Source organism: Anticarsia gemmatalis, chromosome 10, assembly GCF_050436995.1.
Source record: "Anticarsia gemmatalis isolate Benzon Research Colony breed Stoneville strain chromosome 10, ilAntGemm2 primary, whole genome shotgun sequence".
NCBI lineage: Eukaryota > Metazoa > Arthropoda > Insecta > Lepidoptera > Erebidae > Anticarsia > Anticarsia gemmatalis.
Window position 1 is genome coordinate 1,332,466 of NC_134754.1, and position 19,524 is coordinate 1,351,989.

At 35.2% G+C, this 19,524-nt stretch overlaps 3 protein-coding genes across 3 annotated transcripts in view; 1 reads left to right on the forward strand and 2 right to left on the reverse strand.

Annotated features, from left to right (window-relative positions):
* The window catches only part of gogo (thrombospondin-1 like protein golden goal), a 293,513-nt gene that overhangs the window by 156,564 nt on the left and 117,425 nt on the right, over positions 1–19,524 (reverse strand). The gene's annotated exons all lie outside the window — the stretch shown is intronic.
* On the reverse strand, positions 11,619–14,369 carry LOC142976269 (esterase E4-like). Its single transcript, XM_076119557.1, has 4 exons — positions 14,299–14,369; positions 13,726–13,876; positions 12,095–13,419; positions 11,619–11,793 (listed from the first exon to the last, which is right to left on the reverse strand). The coding sequence occupies exons 1-4, from the start codon at positions 14,337–14,339 to the stop codon at positions 11,619–11,621; spliced, it is 1,692 nt and encodes a 563-aa protein (XP_075975672.1). The 5' UTR covers positions 14,340–14,369.
* LOC142975846 (esterase B1-like) lies at positions 16,399–19,344 on the forward strand. Its single transcript, XM_076118940.1, has 4 exons — positions 16,399–16,484; positions 16,955–17,108; positions 17,254–18,566; positions 18,857–19,344. The coding sequence occupies exons 1-4, from the start codon at positions 16,447–16,449 to the stop codon at positions 19,017–19,019; spliced, it is 1,668 nt and encodes a 555-aa protein (XP_075975055.1). The 5' UTR covers positions 16,399–16,446; the 3' UTR covers positions 19,020–19,344.

Genomic DNA, 19,524 nt, shown 5'->3' on the forward strand with positions numbered 1-19,524 from the left:
TCGGTACTCTCGAGTAGCGCAAGTTTGACATTTAAAATGTTCTGGCAAAATAGTTCTTACGGAGCCCGGTAGAGGCGCTAAACATATTTTCGTATGATATTTATCAATAGCTAGCTGGTGGTTGGCAGTCGATAGTAGTAGAGAAGCGAGCAACCGTACACAACAGACAAGTGTATGTTAAATTGATGGTCACCATTTAATACATTTCTTCTTTGACGCAACGTGTTAGTTACTTTAATGATGAAGAAAACAATGTACAGCATAGTAGTTTTCAAATAATTGTGAACTGAGATACGTGATAGCCCAGTCTGTCCGTGTGCCCCAAATAGTACTATCCAACCGCGACAATGTCGTCACGGTTAGCGGACATTAACGCTTGCCACGCGACGCACACGCTACGCAGACGTTGGGAAGACGCCGTCGCTCTTAAAACGCCAGTGGACTATAGGCCTTAGCTGTAATTAGGGAATGCAATCCCGACTCGAGATCGTCAACTCGAGATCCCTCGCGATCAGAAATATCAATCCCGCGGGATCCCGAGATTTTCGGGATCCCGTCTAGTTAGTAAAAATAATACAATTCGAACGGCTTGTTTAATGTAATATGTGTGTGATAGTGTGGTGAATGCCTTTATTTTTGAATATTACTAACAACGTTACATAATTAACAGGTGTAATAACATGAACATAATCAAAAAAGTAGGTGTAGCTCCAGGAGATCAAAATAAAAAGTAATCACATGGCATTTTTAAAGTAGCCTCTTAAAATACAAAGTGTATCAATAGTACGAGCTTCTTATCGGCATCTTAAGTCTATTGCAATGTAGCCAGCTGCTGAAAATGCCGTCTCCGACAATCCCGAACGGGATCTCGTCATATTATGCTTCGGGATTGATCCCGAAAAAATACACGGGATCTCGCGAGATCGGGATCCCGCGAGATCGGGATTGCATTCACTAGCTGTAATATCTCACGGCCCTTGTGCCGTCAAACAGAATCGAAAATTACTTCACTACTTTAGCTACAATTCATTAATTATTTTCATGTTTTGTTTCAAAGTTATTAATTGCTTCGGCTGTTTTTAGTTAATTAGTCCCAATGTTGATGTTTTGGAAACTATTTTTGTGCGAGTAATTTTGGGAGTTGATTGGAGTGTTAATATAGCATTTAGGGCGGTAATTACATTGTTATTTCACTTAATAATTCTGTCATGGTGGTCCTTTCAAAGTCATGCGAGTGATATTGCTTGGTAGAAAATCAAAGTGGTTTAGTTTTTTATTAAGATTCTTCTATAAATATAGAAAGATACAATATAATTATTATTTAAATTAAAATGGAAATGTCACAAAAGTTGAAACATTTACGTACATAGGTTTAAAGTATAGCTTATTTTTTTATTGAAATTAAAGCTACAAACGTACTTCTGTATGCTTTAAATCATTCCCATACACAACATAAATCAAATATTTAAAACCTTTAATTTACAAACAAACGATATTTTCATTAGCGCTCCCCACATTCCTTCACTGGCCCCTAACCAAACTATTTCATTAGGCCCTTCAATCAAAACGTTTAATAAATTAACGTGGCTGTTCAAGTTGGAGGCAGCCCTTTGCCTGAAACGAACTAAAAGCCCTCCAGGGGCTTGAAGGATAAGTTACGTCACAATTGGGAATTAAATTTCAGGTTGTCTGATACATTTAGGGCTGAAGTTTGGAGGTTTTTTAAGGGAAGTTGCCGAAAAGCGGACGTGTGAACTTTAGTATGGTAAATGAATAACTATGAGTTTGGTGTATGTTCAGTGTGTATAATAATCCTAATCATACATCAAATTCTAATAATTTGGCACTATTGAATATTTGACATTAATTCGAGAAAAAGATTTTGATGACATAGTATTAATAATAGGTGACCACTTTTCTTCCAAATTCAAAACATATTTTGTCTCTGGATTTACAGTATATTCAATCACTTTATACCCACTCCATATTCAAGGAATACAACTCTACATTATACATACGAACTTACCTAAAATCACGCCTTTTTCCCATAAGGTAAGGTAGGCATACGCCAAGGAATGCCACTTAATACGATCCTTACAAACTTCCATTCTTTTTCACATCCATACATCCTGCCACACGGGAGCGCTGGTTACGAGTACTACGCACCTGACCTTTTTGCAAGACATCACAGATATGATCTGTGTATATCTTGCACAGTGCATTTTAGAAGATATTCTACATAAAAAAACTAATTAAAATGAACAACATACAAGTATTGAACACACATCATTACATAATCTTATATAAAATGTATACGAACCCGCGGTTCGAGATTAGTGGCGGTGTTATTCGAGGCGCCTCGTCAAATATTCCGCAACGCCGACATTTTTCCGCTACGGAACAATTTCCGCTAGTTTATATTAAAATCCTTCTAGACGTATAAGCTCTGGATAAAGGTTTATTTGAATAGCTCTCATGTAAGATAGTGTTTTATTATTTATTTTGTGCCTTCGTTCTTTCGTATAGACGCTGGCTTTAATATTAGCTGCCAATTTTTAAAACACGGAGTCTAATAATTATAATTATTTTCTTAACCAAAGTGGTGGGTAAACTCTTGTACACTTATATCTCTGATCAAGCATAGGATACAATCTATATTTTACCAGAGTTAAGATACTGTACCGCGATTCTCTACCACTATCGACTACCAACGACCGGCTAGCTATCGAAAATTTTGTATGACAATCTAATCAGCGCCTCTAACAGGTGTCGTAGAAACAATTTTGGTAGTACATATTCAATGTCAAACTCTCGATACTTGGTGGTTCAAATTGTAGAGAAGCGTGCTACTGTTCTATACGTTTACCTTAAGTCTACAACAAACTTAGCCTTCGTATATTTTGTATTCAAACGATACAGCTGACGGCTTTTGTAAGGTATGCAAACCATACCTAGAGATGCTCAGCGCCAATACAACTATTAGACCACCCATCTACACACAAATTTCGTCAAATGTCAATTACTCAACACTCACTCACATAAGTAAAAGAAATGGCAACTGACACAAAACTACATTTCCCTCCACTAACAAAAGACAATCCCTACTAAATGGCTTCAATATAATCCAATCACAATGAAAACAAAGTTCTAAGTAAAACCTCAGCTCCATCCCGTCATTAGTCGGTGGGGTATAATCAACTCTAAGAAACGCTATTGGATATCCCGAGGTACGGTGAGAGGTAAACTTTGAGATAATGCTAGAAAATCTCCCGTTCAGTTGTGCCATTAAAATGATGTCTAATTGCTGGAGAGCCGCCCTGTGATGCTGGATGGTGTATATTATAAGCTGTAGCGGAAATATATATGGGATTGACCAAATTCCGAAGACTCTTAACGTTTTTCTGATGTAAACGAAAGTAACAAAAATTTTGTAGCTTTGCTGAGTTTTCTTTTAAATCAAATACTTTGTTAACCATTTGTTTTTAAAATCCAGCAGAGTATGTTTTAGATATTTCAATACTCGTTCTTGAGGTATGGCCTTAAATTCGACTTACACTGATTTAACTAACAGACAAAGAAACATTTTTCGATTGAATAAATCTGAACACTTGCTTTAACTGCTGACAATTTCGTAAATTCCGTTGTGCAATGACGATTTTGTAGAATACAGAACCGACCCTTACTAGACCCGCAGTAAAGCGCGCACTTTACTTTCACGCCATTGCACGCCATTTTCAACCGACACACAATTTGCTATTCTGTTTGTACACTCGCTCTTCTCCTAACTTGTACCATGGTTCATAGCTGACCGTCGTTTTAGCATAGTAATGGGAATATCCAATGTAACGCTGTGCTTACCGACGTTAGTTATAACGAGATTCCACCGCGCTTCGACGGAAACCATTATAATTAATCGGTTCTTCGACGCTTTACCTACGAATAAAGGCGTTGGTCAGTTCGTATTTACAAGTAATTATTTGTGAAACTTTTTGGTGACTTGAGGGCTATAGTTGCATGAGAAATATTATTTCATTGATTCCTATTTTGGTGTTCATATGTTCATACTACATATAGCCAAAGGAGTAAGCAGAGGTGAAGATTTGCTGTTTATTTATTCTTTTTCACTTTCGTTATAAGAAAATAACGTGTTAAGTAGTAGGGGCATGTCACCAAAACACAAATATTGTGAATATGCTAGCATATTTTGGAAAACGTTCTCGGGTCTCTGCCTACCTTTATGGGAAAGAGGTGGTGATTTCGTATCCGTTTTTTAGAAAACCAAACACTTTTAGTGATCTGGGAAAAGATCTTATGATCTTACTAGTTGTATCGTGGCGTAGATACCTTAATAGTTTGTTACATAAAAAGACATACTCAAATAATTGAAATCCTTACGAAATTTAATTTTTCAGTACAAGCATTATTCGTGACTAACTTGAACTGTAATAAATAAAAGCGAGTGACATGATTTATTCCGATTCGTTGGTACAAATGTACTTCGCTTCTACATTGGATGTATCCCAATTTGATGAAATTGTATGCTAATAGCGGGCTCGAGTGGGCACAGACGATTCAACACATTGTATCTTAATAAGGTTTTGAATAATTAAGTATTGTACTCGGAGAATTTGGGATGCTATAAAGTTGGCAACAAGAAAATATTTTTGGTTGAGGAAAATCCATATTAGTATAGTACCTAAATGTTTGAATATTCCGATGCATCATAACTTTTAAGGTTTCGCGTGGCATGAGTATTATAATATGTATAATAGAATGCAGGAATAGACGCGAAAGCACATTTTACCTTAGAGGGCCTAACTGTATAATAATAATATATTTGATACTCAATTACGTTTAAACTACTAAAGAAAGTTTGATGAAATTTGGTACACGGAGTTTGTAACCTGGATTTACTCATGAGATTTTTTTATCCCAGGAAATCTGTCCACACGAACCTGTTACCTGTAGAGCAATTATCTACAGTCGGTTCTATCGAATAACGAGAGTTTGGCATTTAAAATTAAATAGTATGCAATATATTGCTATTATTTAAGGTTTAGATTTTTTATAAAAAATACTGCTGCGTGCAAAAATTTGCACAAATTACAAAAAACCTCAACTCTTATCTACAAAAATCAACACTAAACTGTACTAGTTTTCACCTGGGATACAACTAACAAATGTATTCGTCACTAGGTTTTACCCGCGGCTTTACCCTCCGAGGTATAAAACACAATACCCAGCCTCCCACAGGAATCAATCGAGTTTTTGTAAGAAATCTACTGGTGTTGGAGATCAAAAAGAATGCTGATAGAAAAGTGAAAATATTTTTTATAAACCTTTGTGGTATGATACAAATATTTTGGTGGATTTTCGTATTTTTGTCATACGTTTCACTGGTGTCGACTTTTGTTCTCATTTCTTGAATGATCAAGTAAAAAGATATTAGCGGATCTGAGTGTCTGTCTGCTTGGATGTAATTTGAGAAAATGATAAGAGGTCTATGGGATGGTTTTGTAAAAGTAAAGTATGATATATCTTTAAAAGCTCCTTAGCCGTTAAGGCATAACGGACAGACAATATTATAAGTCAGTTTTATCATATCTGTATTAGTTGTCCATGAAACAGGGTATAAGTACGGTTTTTTTTTGTATTCTATACTCAATCATGTAAAATCGGCTTAACTTTTTATCTCAGTCAATCTTTTCGTGCGCATGAAACCGCCAAAACTCATTTTTCTTTTATATTTCGGTATTTTTTCTCCACTAACGAGCTGATGACCTTCAGTTACCTTTGATAAGAATACCTTCCCTTGTCGTTTTATCATTAAACCTTCGTTACCACGACACCGTCCTAATATTTTACTGATAACTTTGGATAGATTAATTATGTGATAACGAATATTGGAATTAATATATTATTGATCGGATTGTATCTAACAAAAGCCTTGTTCTTCGGAATTTATATTATGCTTCTAGAGCAAGATGGAAGGGTGTGATTTTCGAACTTACATAATTATATCGACTCGATACACGTAAAAAGACTTCCCAAAACTAAATCCTGTGTTGATCTAAATTATAAAAGAGGTGTTTAAAAAATGTCAATATAAACTTTTTAACTTTCAATATAAATTCGTTAACCCAGTCAACTACCATATTTTAAACTCCTTTATTGTTGTTCCAAATTCGAAATTCGACAAAAACAAGCAAAACAGCCATCATTTAAAAAGCATTCCATGTCAGTGTGGCCAGTTACACGCCTTTGACATGTAGTTCAGCCTCCTTTGTGTAGTGCCTGTCTTGACAACACAATTTATTGGACCTGGCTGTATAAGCCTTTGCCTTTGCCTACTCGGCTTTCAAATACAATCGCCATGTTGGATTTGTTGTTGAAAATTGATATGTTAGAATAATACCTTATATGAGCTACGCTGTTTCACGAGCCGCATTGTAATTTTAAATGGTTATTTAAGGAATAGGTCTGAAGTCAACTTTTAACTCTGATTTCAGTTGAAAACTGATACCGACCGACCGTTATTTTGTCCTTGCCATATTTTTTAATTACAATAAAATTATAATACCAGCTTAATTTACATTCGTTACAGACATGTGAACGATATTTGCAAGTTAATTTAACAGCTGTTTAAATATAATAGTTGTTTAATAATAAATGTTTTCAAATAAAAACCCATTCTCATACAATTTCACGCTTCCAAAGTGATTTTCTTGTGTAAACATTGTCAAAAAATCGTAATTTTAAGTGCATTTTTTTCCTTGTACCAAATATTCCTAAGAGAATGCAAAGGCCAAATGTTTCACGATTGTCGATTGAATTCTTGTGATGAAACAAATTGTTATATTTTTGTGAATATTTAAATGAAGATATTGGAAGGAAGCAGTAATTACGTTTCTTTGAGAACGTCGGATACAACTTCCAATCATTCGTATTGTTTTTCAACTTTTTGATTTTGAAAATTGTTTGCTTATGACTTTCTTGTGGCGTTAATTGTTTTCCTATTACTTTTTGTGTTATGTGTTAACGTTTGTTTATTTTTTCGAGTTTTACTCAACCAGTCAAATACATGGGAAATATTTAAACGGTTTATTGTAAAGTCAAGTCAAATATTCATCGTGGTTGCTATTTGTCTGCGTACAAAGGAAAAGTAGTTTACAAATCTTAATTTAGTAAACTACGTATTTTTCGTGCAAGAAACTCTCCAGATAATGAGTAAGAATTACGTTATGAGGACAATAGTCGTTCCTCCTATGAAGTATTTCAATTTACCCTTGGCTCCGACATTGGTCCCAACACTTGTAAGTACCGAGCGGAATAATTCAGCATTCGTGGCCGCACTTAGTATGGTAATCGGGATGTAGACAAGCGAAGACAAGCCGGCAACCACCTCACCTGAGGGAAATTATACATCATTTTGATTTACGTGCCCCATGTAACTTGATATTAATTTTGAAGGATATTTTATAACAATTTCTATAGGTATTCTTTGAAAATTTAAATCTTACGATCATTACTATACTACATAAGCGTCAACGTATTTACCTATATTGGATTCCTATGATTAACAAATATTAGTGTAATGCGATAGTGAAACTACAATTAATTATTTACATATCCAAACAAAACGAACAAATCGCCCTTCACTTAACAAAAAAAAGACAAGTCCATAAAATATAATAATATGACGGCGATACGATAGACTTTACAGCGTAATATATATGTGTACAGCAGTGTGATCATCATTTGTTTTACGAAATTGATAATAAGTTGTGATATGTTATAAGTTCGTCATTTGAGTAGGTAAATGAGACACACGTAAACATAGTTTAAGCTAATGAGATTTTACCAAAGATGTTAAATTAGTGACCGTTGTTTGTATGCTTGTTAAAATCTTTATAATACAAGATATGTGGTACATAACAAAGGTACCTAAACTCTAAAAAATAATAAACATAGGTACATAGCTAACGAGTATTACTTTTGAGATGATTATTAAAAGAGTAGATACTCCTACTTTATTAAAAAGACAAATCCTTCCTCACATTATTACCTAACAAACGAAAACATTATTCAACATAATTAACATCAAAAAGAACATCTGCGAACAAAGTTATTAATTCAAACATTTATCACATCGCACTTCCCGCGATTACAAAACAGAAACAAATTAAAATGATTACTTCTTCGCGAATAAGTCGGAAACTCGTAATAAGTCGGTCCAAGTCGTAAGAAGTCGTAATAAACGCGCTATGATTTACGGAACGATATATCAAAGTGATGAAACGTCTTGCAGATTGCGGGTCGTCAAGTCGTCAACGTAAGGGGGAATGCATACAATTTATGGGGACTCATAATTTCATAAACGACTTTAAAAATCTCCTTGGAAATAAGTAAGGTAAGCTTTAAGATCACTAGAAATTACTTGTTAGTTTATAGAATTAAATCAGTTAAAGAACTATCACTATTTAGTACGCGTGGAATGTGGATCACCTTATCTATGATAAACTTTTTTTGGTCATTAGTGTTCCACAGCCAGACTAGGGTACATATATTCATGTTATAGGAAAAGGGCTATGCCTTGAGTTCACCACGCTGGCCAGGTGAAGGGGGACTTGGCATACCTATAAAAATGATATAAAAATAAAACATTTACAGCAAGGTTCCACCGGCAATGTTCTCTAATTGACAAAGCTTCAGCAGATCAGTTGCCTACTTAATAAGTAATAGTAATTTCTAACCATCAGAAGGGATACTTCTTCATTTAGTAGACTTCCGTTATTATGATAATAATGACCAAATAGTACACTTTTTGACGCTTTTTACGTGCAACTCTTAACAAAATATTGGTACAGTCGATACAGAAATCTACCTTCCGAATGCCAAGTTAAACCCATCAGCCGTAACTCGCACTCGTCAACCTCGGCTCATGGGAATTAATCCCACAAATCGTCGCCGGCATCAAGCAGGCACATGTGACGTCACAGGTGACATAATGACGTCATTGTCGTTGTCACTCTGACGGATAAACACCTCGTTACGTTTACGATACAAGGAGCGATACGATTGTTTTGAGAAATAAATTGAGGTATTGGAGAGAGTTGTATCTAATGACATTTTAAAAGACCGCTGAGGGTTTTTCTGTGATCTTATACTTAAGAAATAAAAAATAATACTTAATAGTAATCATTATTTGCTTTGTCCCGAGCCCGAGTGCCGATTTTTCATAATGTCGGGTCTATACACGACATTATGAAAAATACCATTTATTTTTACTGCGTTTTTAGTCTAAGCGGCAGACGGCAGTGTATACGACGGCTGACCGCGAGGTTTCAGGTGTTATTCCCGGATCGGGCTAAGTGAGTGACCCCCGATTTTTGAGGTACATTTAGCGGTAGTTTATTTATTCAGTAGCGTTCGTTCTTTTATATGAGTTTATACGCTATTGAATAGATACCGCTAACTATTCCTCAGAAACCGGAGGTAAGAGAGGTCCGGAGTTCGGTAACGGTATATTTTGGCAAAGAGGTGCCATGATAGACGCATGAGACTTACAATGTTAACAGTTAAAGAATGATGACTGTATTTCATGCAACTCCGCCTAAGCCTTCGGGTATAATATTATGCACAAAATTAGGTATTTATTTCCTACAGGTCAATTAAATATGTATGTAAAATGTCAGTTTTTTTATATTTATCGTCAAAATCTCGGTTCGTTTATACATCATTATTCAAGGCAAGCTTTGGAGTGGAAATTTTCCTCATTAATTTTTAGCAGTGTCGTTTGACCGCTGGCAGGAAAATTTTAAACGGAATTTTAGCTTACAAGGTTTAAGATTATTCAATGACTTAAATAGCCAAGGTCAGCCTGATATTTTTTGGAACTACTAAGTTTATTTACAAAATTGTATATTTTTGTTTTTTTATAACAGTTTTTCTTATAACAATGGCCATGACAGTAGTAGTTTCTTTCTTTTTTTGACCCATTGCTACCCCACTGCAGGGCAAGGATCTCCTCCCAAACGAAAGGGGGGGGGGGAGGGTTAGGCCTTCTTTAAATTAATTAGGATTATTATTTCTTAATGTTTTTCATCAGTTCTTGTTGTTTAAACAAACACAGAGTGTTTGATTTGATTACTGAAGCGTTTTTAATTTTGATTTCGAGTCTTACTTTAGGTTCACATTGGTTTTAGAAAACCTCGATAATTAATAACTTTTTAAAGGCTTTTATTTACGGAATATATACAAAAAGGTAAATTGGGAACATCCTAAAATTACAAGCAATTATTGGGACCGAAATAGCGAAACATCGTAACCCGTAAAACTAAAAAGTAGGTTTCAAAAATTATTCAGCAACATGAAAATCCGTAGAAAATATTTGATATAGGTACAAATGCTCAGTGTTGCGTAAAATTAATGAGTACTATACTTCACACGGGTCCGTATCATCCAATGAAATACGATTTTAACGTAACTTTTCGCCTAAAATAAAATATTTAACAAAATTCTGATTGCTAACAAAAATAGTGTTGGATTTGGTTATGAAAATATTGCTTTTCTATAAAAAGCAAAAATATTATTAGATACATGTATTTATGGGTGGTATTTTATAATATAATACGGGAATTAACGGGAACACGCATTTTACGTAGGAATGCTTAACGTTTCGATCTATACTATTAACTAATATATAATAAACAAGCAACACGAAAATTTGCGTTATGATCAGCGTAGCATTAGTTTAACCGGTGCCCATGGCTTACCACTATGTCCCTTATGGAAATAAACAGCTGTAGAATCCGCAAAACGTTGGTTTATTATATGTTAATAAAGTCCCTAGTGACAAAAAAAGCTGCAAAAGTTGGTAGTTCTAGGATTAAAAATGATATATTTAAGTATGTGTTTAGCGATATTTAATTTACCAAAAATTATTTCTAGTCTTTAACATAACACGCGAATAGCATAGCAGGATCTAGCCAATCTAATACAAAGCTTTGTGTAGACTCACAATCAAATATTCAACCTTTATCATCACATACCTCCGGACTGTATTGAGTAAAATATCAATTTCATATATTGGCCCCACTGATTACTTATCCTTTGGGCACAAAGGCCTGGCCTTGGCCTGAGGTCCCTTGACAGACCATTCACGAGATATTATAAATTTATTATTGCAAAGGGCACACATAAATCCTGGAATGTGAAACGTGTGGATGTTTCAAACTCGTTTTTGCGGATTTGCTAAACGCCTGATACAATGCTTATAGCACTGTTGGGTGTTGCGAGATGGAGAAAATTTATTTGTAGGATGAAAAAAATTATATCATAGCAAAATTACAATTTATTATAGTATATTCAAACTATAACTCTACAAAATCATAAATAATAATATATTTTTTTGCAATTATTTTAGCGTAGAAATTAAGATACTGGCGAACTAAGAAACTTCTCCTTTCTTATATCGGATAAATTTAATTATGATTCTTTATTATCAACACAACCTTTTGGAGAAGGAACAGTAAAAAAGTAACAACGACAAAACCGGCTGCCTGTATCTAGAGAGTTTATCAAAACTGTTTATTGTTACAAATTAAATTTATAATAGTTTAATGTCTCTTCTGATCTAATCGAGCTTCTTCATAGATACTCTCCCAGAAATAATATTCAGATTCATCATGTGCGTAGCCTACAGTCAGGTTTTCCCCAAATTGTACGTACGCCTGCTTGAAGGGGTCGTACTGTGGCCAATTTACTCCAAGGGAACCTCTGGGGCTGGGATTTCTGTAACATATTTGTTGAAATGTTGTAATGTTTCCATTGTATTTATAAAGCACTGAATAATTTATTACTTCATCTAAAGACCGGCACTAGAGATGAACAATGGAGATTTTATTTAATCAAGTTCAAATGGTGATTTTATAACATTTTTGCTCAACAAATACATCTTGACATTTAAAAGTTTATCTCATAATTAGTAGTATAAATAATAATAAAATAATAATATAATTATAGTAGGCATACGTTCAGCAGTGGACACATATATGCTGTGGAGAAGAAGAAGTAGTATAAAATAATGACTTACCCATACTTAGCAAAGTTACAAACAGCTGTAGTGATATCTTGTATGAGTCGATATTCAAGAACACCAAGAGGTAGATTGATAAATTTTGGACTGTAGATGTAAAATATATCGTCATAATGAGAGGCTCCTTTTATACCATAACGAACACCATTTTTACCCATATAATTCCTCCTAGAGAAACTAGTAAATTCGAAGAAATATCTGTTCCCAACATTCGGCCATGAGCGGAAGAATTTCTTTGTGGCATACACAAAACTCATATAGTTTTGGTAGTTAATAAATTCACGGATGTTCTCAAATCCTACAGTTTTGTTACCAAAATAGTACTTTTTAATTTTATCAGCCAGTTTTAGGATTTTATCTGCGCTAGCCTTTGTTAGTATTTCACTGGGAACAAACATCTCTGGGTACCTCTTGTATCTGTTCACTATATCACTGTTTTCGTATAATGGTAGTGCGTACACCGCCTCTTCATTATTGTAACTGAACATCACATCTGCTTTATTAACATTACCACATTTCAACGTCTTTTTTGGATCTTCACATATAAAACTATTTTCCGAACATACTTTTTCAACCAGTGGTGGAAATAGCTCCATTTTAAATATGACGTTTGTAGTTTCTTCCGATGCCATTACAGTGGCGGTCTGATTTATTAACTGCTCAACTTTAACGCTTTGCAAGAAATGTAACAATTCAGTTTTATTTTGAGTGACCAGACCTAAATTTTCTCCAATAATAAAGGCTCTCCGTTCTGGTTTAAAAAAGGTATTCCAATCGGCGAAAGGTGAGCCACTCATAGAAATAACTCTGCGAAATAATCCTTTGGACATTGGTGAAAGTAGATGGAAACCAACTGAAGCCGCTCCACTACTTTCGCCTATAATAGTTACACAATTAGGATCACCTCCGAAGTACTTGATATTTTTTTGCACCCATTTTAAACCAGCAACCTGATCTTTCATTGCAGCATTCCCTGGTACCTCAGGAGTTCCCATACTGAGGAATCCTAATGGCCCTAATCTGTGGTTAATGGTGACTACAATAATTTGTTTAGAAATAAGGAAATCTGGTCCATAGATATCATCATTTCCAGATCCGAAGACATACGCGCCACCCGGTATAACGAAAAGTACTGAAAGAGGTTTGTTTGGTTTGAGATTTGGAGTGTATACGTTGAGGAACAGACAATCCTCATCACCAAATGCAGCAGATGGGTCGCCATCAGAAGGATTAACTATGTTAAACAAAGAATTTTGAGGGCATACAGGCCCATGAACGAGAGCGCTTCGCACACCAGCCCAAGGTTCGGGGTCTTGAGGTGCCTGTAAAAGATTACAGATTTTGACAGGAATTATAAAATGGTTGAATTCGTTACTTTTTTTTAATGGAGTGTAAAACATTGACTGCTTTAAGAAAACTCTGTAAATGTAATGGGGAATTAGACTTATGATTCATGAAAAGCGATAATGAAAAAAAATACGAGGAAAGCGTCATAGATGCTAGGAAAGTCATAAGGTAGGCGCTGATGCCACATACCACATGATTTTTAATATGCTATTATGACTTGCTCCTTTCTAACTACTTTTCAGCATGACTAAATTAATAAAGGCTAAAAAAAATATTTTTACCTTGAATCTCAATTTCCCAAGTGGTGGTTTAGCGTATGGGATTCCTTTGAAGCTGTAGTAAGAGACTCCAGTGATAGCCTTTATCTTTTCACCAAGCAACTGTCCTTGTCTCACTCGAATTATGACGCGATCGCCGGAACCGCACACGACTCTAGTCACGAAAACATTCATATTTTCAAAATAATTTTCAATAGGCGAAAAATTTTCTGACGAAAATCTTACAGATTTCTACATTTTTCTAACTTCATGGTTCAGACTAGTAGACTAGTTCAGTCATGTACTATAATGTGACTACCCAAAATTAGGTATGAAATTTCACTTCCAGATTGAGCACATGTTGATATTTAAAGTTTGAGCTTAAAAGTTGGTAGAAAAAATCTATAGCAGCTGGCATTTCTACTACGCGACTGAGATATCACTCGCTGTATTTATTGTTCATAGGAACTATAATAAAAAAGAAGACATTAAAGATATTATGTTATAAAGTATTACATGCAATGTTTTAACCATCATTAAAGTCGTTCAATGCAAAGAGGGAAGTCTGAACAGAAAATACATTTTAAAAATACTCACAAGAAATTCAAACACAACAGAAACAATGCAGATATTGTCATGATGCCTTTCAGTAGACACTTGTACTGCAACTGAATAGTTCACGCTAGAACAGTAGGCGATTAATATAATTTATATGTACCTGTACTTATTTACATATTTATCTTGCAAGTGTTTTGAATTACTTGTTTTTCAACCTATTAAAGGGTTTCTGTTTAATCAAGGTCAAATAATAAATGTTATGCATCTATAAGTTGTCCAGTTCCTTAAAGGTACCTTATTCTTTTCCTTTACCCATTACTCCATTATCTTCCATTCCTGTCCCACTGCTGGGCAAGAGTTTCCCTACAGGAATAATGGAGGAGATAGACCTTGAGGATTAGGCTGCCAAAGTGCGGCCAAGTACGCATTGCGGACTATGCATGTACTCAAGAACTTCACGAAGGAACTTTAGGGCAAGGTTTCATCACGATGTTTTTCTTCACCGTTAATACAATTGATAATATTAAGTAAAGATTATAATTGATAATATTATTGCATTAGTAAAGTTAATAAGATAGTGAATGTGCCAGTTAAGTTAATTTACTGAACAAAGACGTCAACAACATAATTTATTGTTTCTCATGTCACTTTTATCTTTGAATAAGTAATAGGAAAAGCGTTAAGATAACTTAAAAACGGTATTTTACATAGTTAATTTTCAAAATTTGCCGTCACAGTTTACATTGGCCGTATTTGCAAACTGACTGAAAACTGAAGAAATCCAAGGACAAATTAATGAAAAGTTGAAAACAACGTCGGAAAACTGTTTGTTCAGTTTTATTGAATTATTCATATGTAAGAATATGAAACGTACGTGCAACTGTATTACCATATCGTTTCAAGTGCAAATAAATTGCCGAAAATATGAAAAGAAAAATACAGGAAAACTAATGAGATAAAAAAGAGATGGATGCGTTTGTACACTATCGGAACCGCGATCTTGGGCTATATAAAAAAACATAATGTTAAGTTTGGGTCTCCTTCCAAACTAAGGAGAGGTTAGGCCTTGACTCCACAACGCTGGACAAGTGGGGGACTTTGTCCTACCTCAAACAAATATCTTAAACAAATTCTAAGGAAGCAAAGTTTCATCATGATGTTTTCCTCGACCGTCACAGCAAGTGGTAACTATGTCTAATACACACATAATATTGAATAGTCGAAGTTGAGTCTTTTCGCGGACGAAGTCGCGGGTAAAAGCTAGTTATTAATAATTATATATGTAATTCAAACTACAACTGGACCGAAAGGCATATAAATATTATTGACATTTTTGAAACAATTATTATTTAAGTCACCTAATTTATACGAGTATTGTTCGATAATATATCAAATTTAATGGTAATTTACTTCAGTTTTTCCTCGTTTTCACACAATAGTGAAACCTGGCTTTGCTTGCGTTCAGTGCGCGATTCTCTATAGTCGACATTATCGATTATCTAGAGATTGACATTTAAAATGTACAGCAAAATTTGTTCTTATGGTGCCCGCTAGAGGCGCTGATCACATTAAGGCTGGTTTCATAGCTACGCTGTCAGACGCGCCGTTGAGCAGCGCGCGTTTGTAAAGCGCGCGGTCCGCTGTAAAACGAGATTAACACCGCGCGTTTCGCCGTACCGGCGAACAGCGCGCGTTTAATCAACAGCGCTGCTCGAGCGCGTGGCTATAAAACCAGCCTTACATACAAAAATTGTCTAAAGCTAGCCGGTTGTTGATAGTCGAGAAAAGTAAGAAATCACCCCGTAATCTGATTTTTCAGTACAACTTATCTCGTTAGCTTGGTTAATAGGAAATCAACCCTCTGGTAGAACCTACTTTGCTATCAAATGAACACGATAAGGGGTTTCTTAGAAGACTTTTATGAAAAGGACTGTCTATAAATTATACTTACAACATACAGACAACACTTTAATGTCGACATGACAAAAAAAAACTAAATTTTGGACAATATGTTTTTAGGTAAGTGGTTACATAAAGCAAATATGATATTGACATAATATTATATGACATGTTTAAATTAAATAATTTTATGTTAATTCGGCTTATTCGGCTCATATAAAATATGCTTCATCATGAGATATCGGCAGTTTGTAGGCAGTTCAGTCGCAGAACTGAAAGGTCTTCGTGATGGCGTCAATATCACCAATCGTGATTCTCATCACGCTGTAAGTAAAATTTTATTTGATTTTTATTATGATAATATTTGTGTATATATTCAAATTACTGTCGTGGGTCTTCATTATTATTATTAACAGTACCTTAAGTATTTTCTCTTACTCTGTTTTATCTTTGTCAGTTTTGTGTAATGCAACATGTTTTGGTTTTTCAAGTCATACTTGTTTTTCGATATGTTTGTGATCTCTAGTATTTAATTATCTATTTCTAGATTGGCTTATCGATCGTCCAGGACATGGTTAGTCGTTGGTCACTTTCGGTAGCTATAATTAATGATAAGGCACATGACCAATTGAATCTGTAATTACAAAGGTACATCTGAGGAAAATTTCCTTTTCAGTACTTACCTAAAATTTTCCTAAGTTCCTACTGCTAAGAGGAAGACTTTCAACTTATGTATATTACATAAGACATCTTTCCTTTTTGAATATTCAATTTAATTAAATACTTATGTTCGCAGGGCCGTATACGGTATAGCTGACGATGCTATACAAGTCACAGTGGAACAGGGAAAACTTGCGGGTGAACAAGTGACGTCAATCACCAACGTCACCTATTACAGTTTCAAAGGTATCCCCTACGCCAAGGCTCCTATCGGGGAACTTAGGTTCAAGGTAAATACTAGTTAATTTTGATATTATTTTTATCTTTCCTAAAAATAAAATCGTACACGCAAGTTGTACATAAATTTGTTTTACATTTTATTATAGTAAAAGTAAAATTAAATGTCATTTCCATTGTATCTTTTCACGTTTGCAGGCTCCACAAGATCCCGAATGTTGGGACGGAGTGAGAGATGCGACAAAGCACGGCTCCATCTGCCCGCAACTTAACATCCTAACAAACGTGTACGACCACGGCAATGAAGACTGTCTGTTCGTTAACGTATACACTCCTAATCTAAAACCCGACAAACTTTTAAGTGTCTTAGTATGGATCCACGGCGGTGCCTTCCTGTTTGGATCAGGGGACACAGCAATGTATGGTCCCGATTTCCATGTGTCAGAGTTAGTCGTAGTTACATTAAACTACAGATTAGATACATTAGGCTTCCTCAGTCTTGGCAACTGTGACGTACCCGGCAATGCTGGGCTAAAGGATCAAGTTGCCGCATTGAAATGGGTACAGAAAAACATTAAGAATTTCGGAGGCGACCCCGACAGTGTAACTATTATGGGAGGAACTGCCGGATCAAGTTCAGTCGGCTTCCACTTGGTATCACCGATGTCGAAAGGTCTATTTAAGAGAGCTATTGCGATGAGTGGCGCTACTTCTTGTGACTCGGTATATCCTTACCAGCCGGTAAGGAGGGCGTTTACTCTGGCACAAAATTTGGGATACGAAGCAAGTAACACCACAGACTTATTACAGTTCCTCCAAAATGTTAATTATGATAAATTGATAAACAAAACTGCTTCTATCGCCACCGTGTTAGTATCAGAAGAAACCACGGATATACCTTTCAAAATGCAACCGTTCACCGCTCCTGTGATTGAACCAAAATGCAAAGAGCCAAGCTTTATACCCAAAGATCCGTTTGAAGCTATTGAACGTCGTAACGTGAACAAAGCTGATGTTTTGTTCGGGTACAGCAGCCAGGAGACTCTGCTTTTGGCACAACAGTACGCGGAATCGATCATACAGTCGTTCAAAAGATATCCTGAGAATTTTGTTCCGAGCAAATTGTTGGTCAGTTGTACGCCCGATACTATTTTGAAGTTAGCTGACAAGATCAAGGATTATTACTTTGGTGACAAGGCTGTTAGCGCTGATAATCTAGCCGAATTCATCACGTATTCAAACCATGCAAATATAAACATTGATATGCAAAGATACTTCAGAAGATGGTCTAAAGTGGGTAAAACTTATTCGTTCCTTTTCTCTGGTTACACTAAGAGAAATTACTACGCACAACAAGTTGCTCAGTACGGCGTCACTGGTGCTGCACATCTTGACATCGAGTTCTACTTATTTGATCCCAAATCCATGAGCTTGCCACTTGAAGAAAACAGCCCCGAATTGAAAATTGTACAAGACATCACATCAGCTGTCAAGAACTTCGTTCTAAAGGGGTAAGTTGTTTCTTAATATCACTTCTTTAGTAAACTTCGCAGTCCACTGAAAATATGATTTGTTTAAGATTTATTTATTGTAAATCCGCTTTCCAAAAGTGACAAGTTCTAAAAATCACTTCAATTGACGGTCCAGACTACTCCAGACTTGCTGAAGTAATCCAAATAGGCGGCGGTCTTAATTGCTTATAAATTAGTACTAACATAAACGGAAAATGCCGGTAAAACGTACGTCGTACGACGAAAACGTGTAACAGCGTTTACTAATGTTCTCGTAATATCTTTCACAGAGACCCAACTCCGGACTCACTAGGCTCGACCTGGTCTCCGTTCAAGACCCGTTCTCTCTCTTACGTGAACTTTGGCGAGAACCTGACAACCGAATCGAAGGCTGATGACGATGCTTACAACTTCTGGAAGGGTATCTTCAAAGATGCTGGTGTGACGTTCTAAGTGGAGTAGTAGTACTTAACTTGGTAAAAGAAACATTTTAAATCAGAAATAATGTACATAAGAATCCGTAGCAAATGTTTCTCTACATAATATAAAATCTGAAATTATAATAGACCGAAATAACAAATTAATCAGTCATTTATTTGCTTTAAACTATGATACTTCAAATAAAAGCAAAATATTTATGACTTTTCATAAAGAATAGCTGGTCTGACTACTATAATCAGATACCCTGTTGATATTATAATAAGATTTTTAACTGTTGTTTAATGTCTAAACAATGTTGTGTTTGTGCCTTTAATAAAATAAACTTGATTTTATTCTTTGTATTTTTTTTTTCTTTATATCGGACTTGAAAATTGGTTACAATTTATAACATTGAATGTATGTCAAATTGCCTTCTCAAAATATTATAGCAATGAGTGTATCTTTCGTAAAATACTATAATGAATAGGTGCTTATTGACCATTCGATGTAAAATATGTGTCTACTAGTCTATGACTAT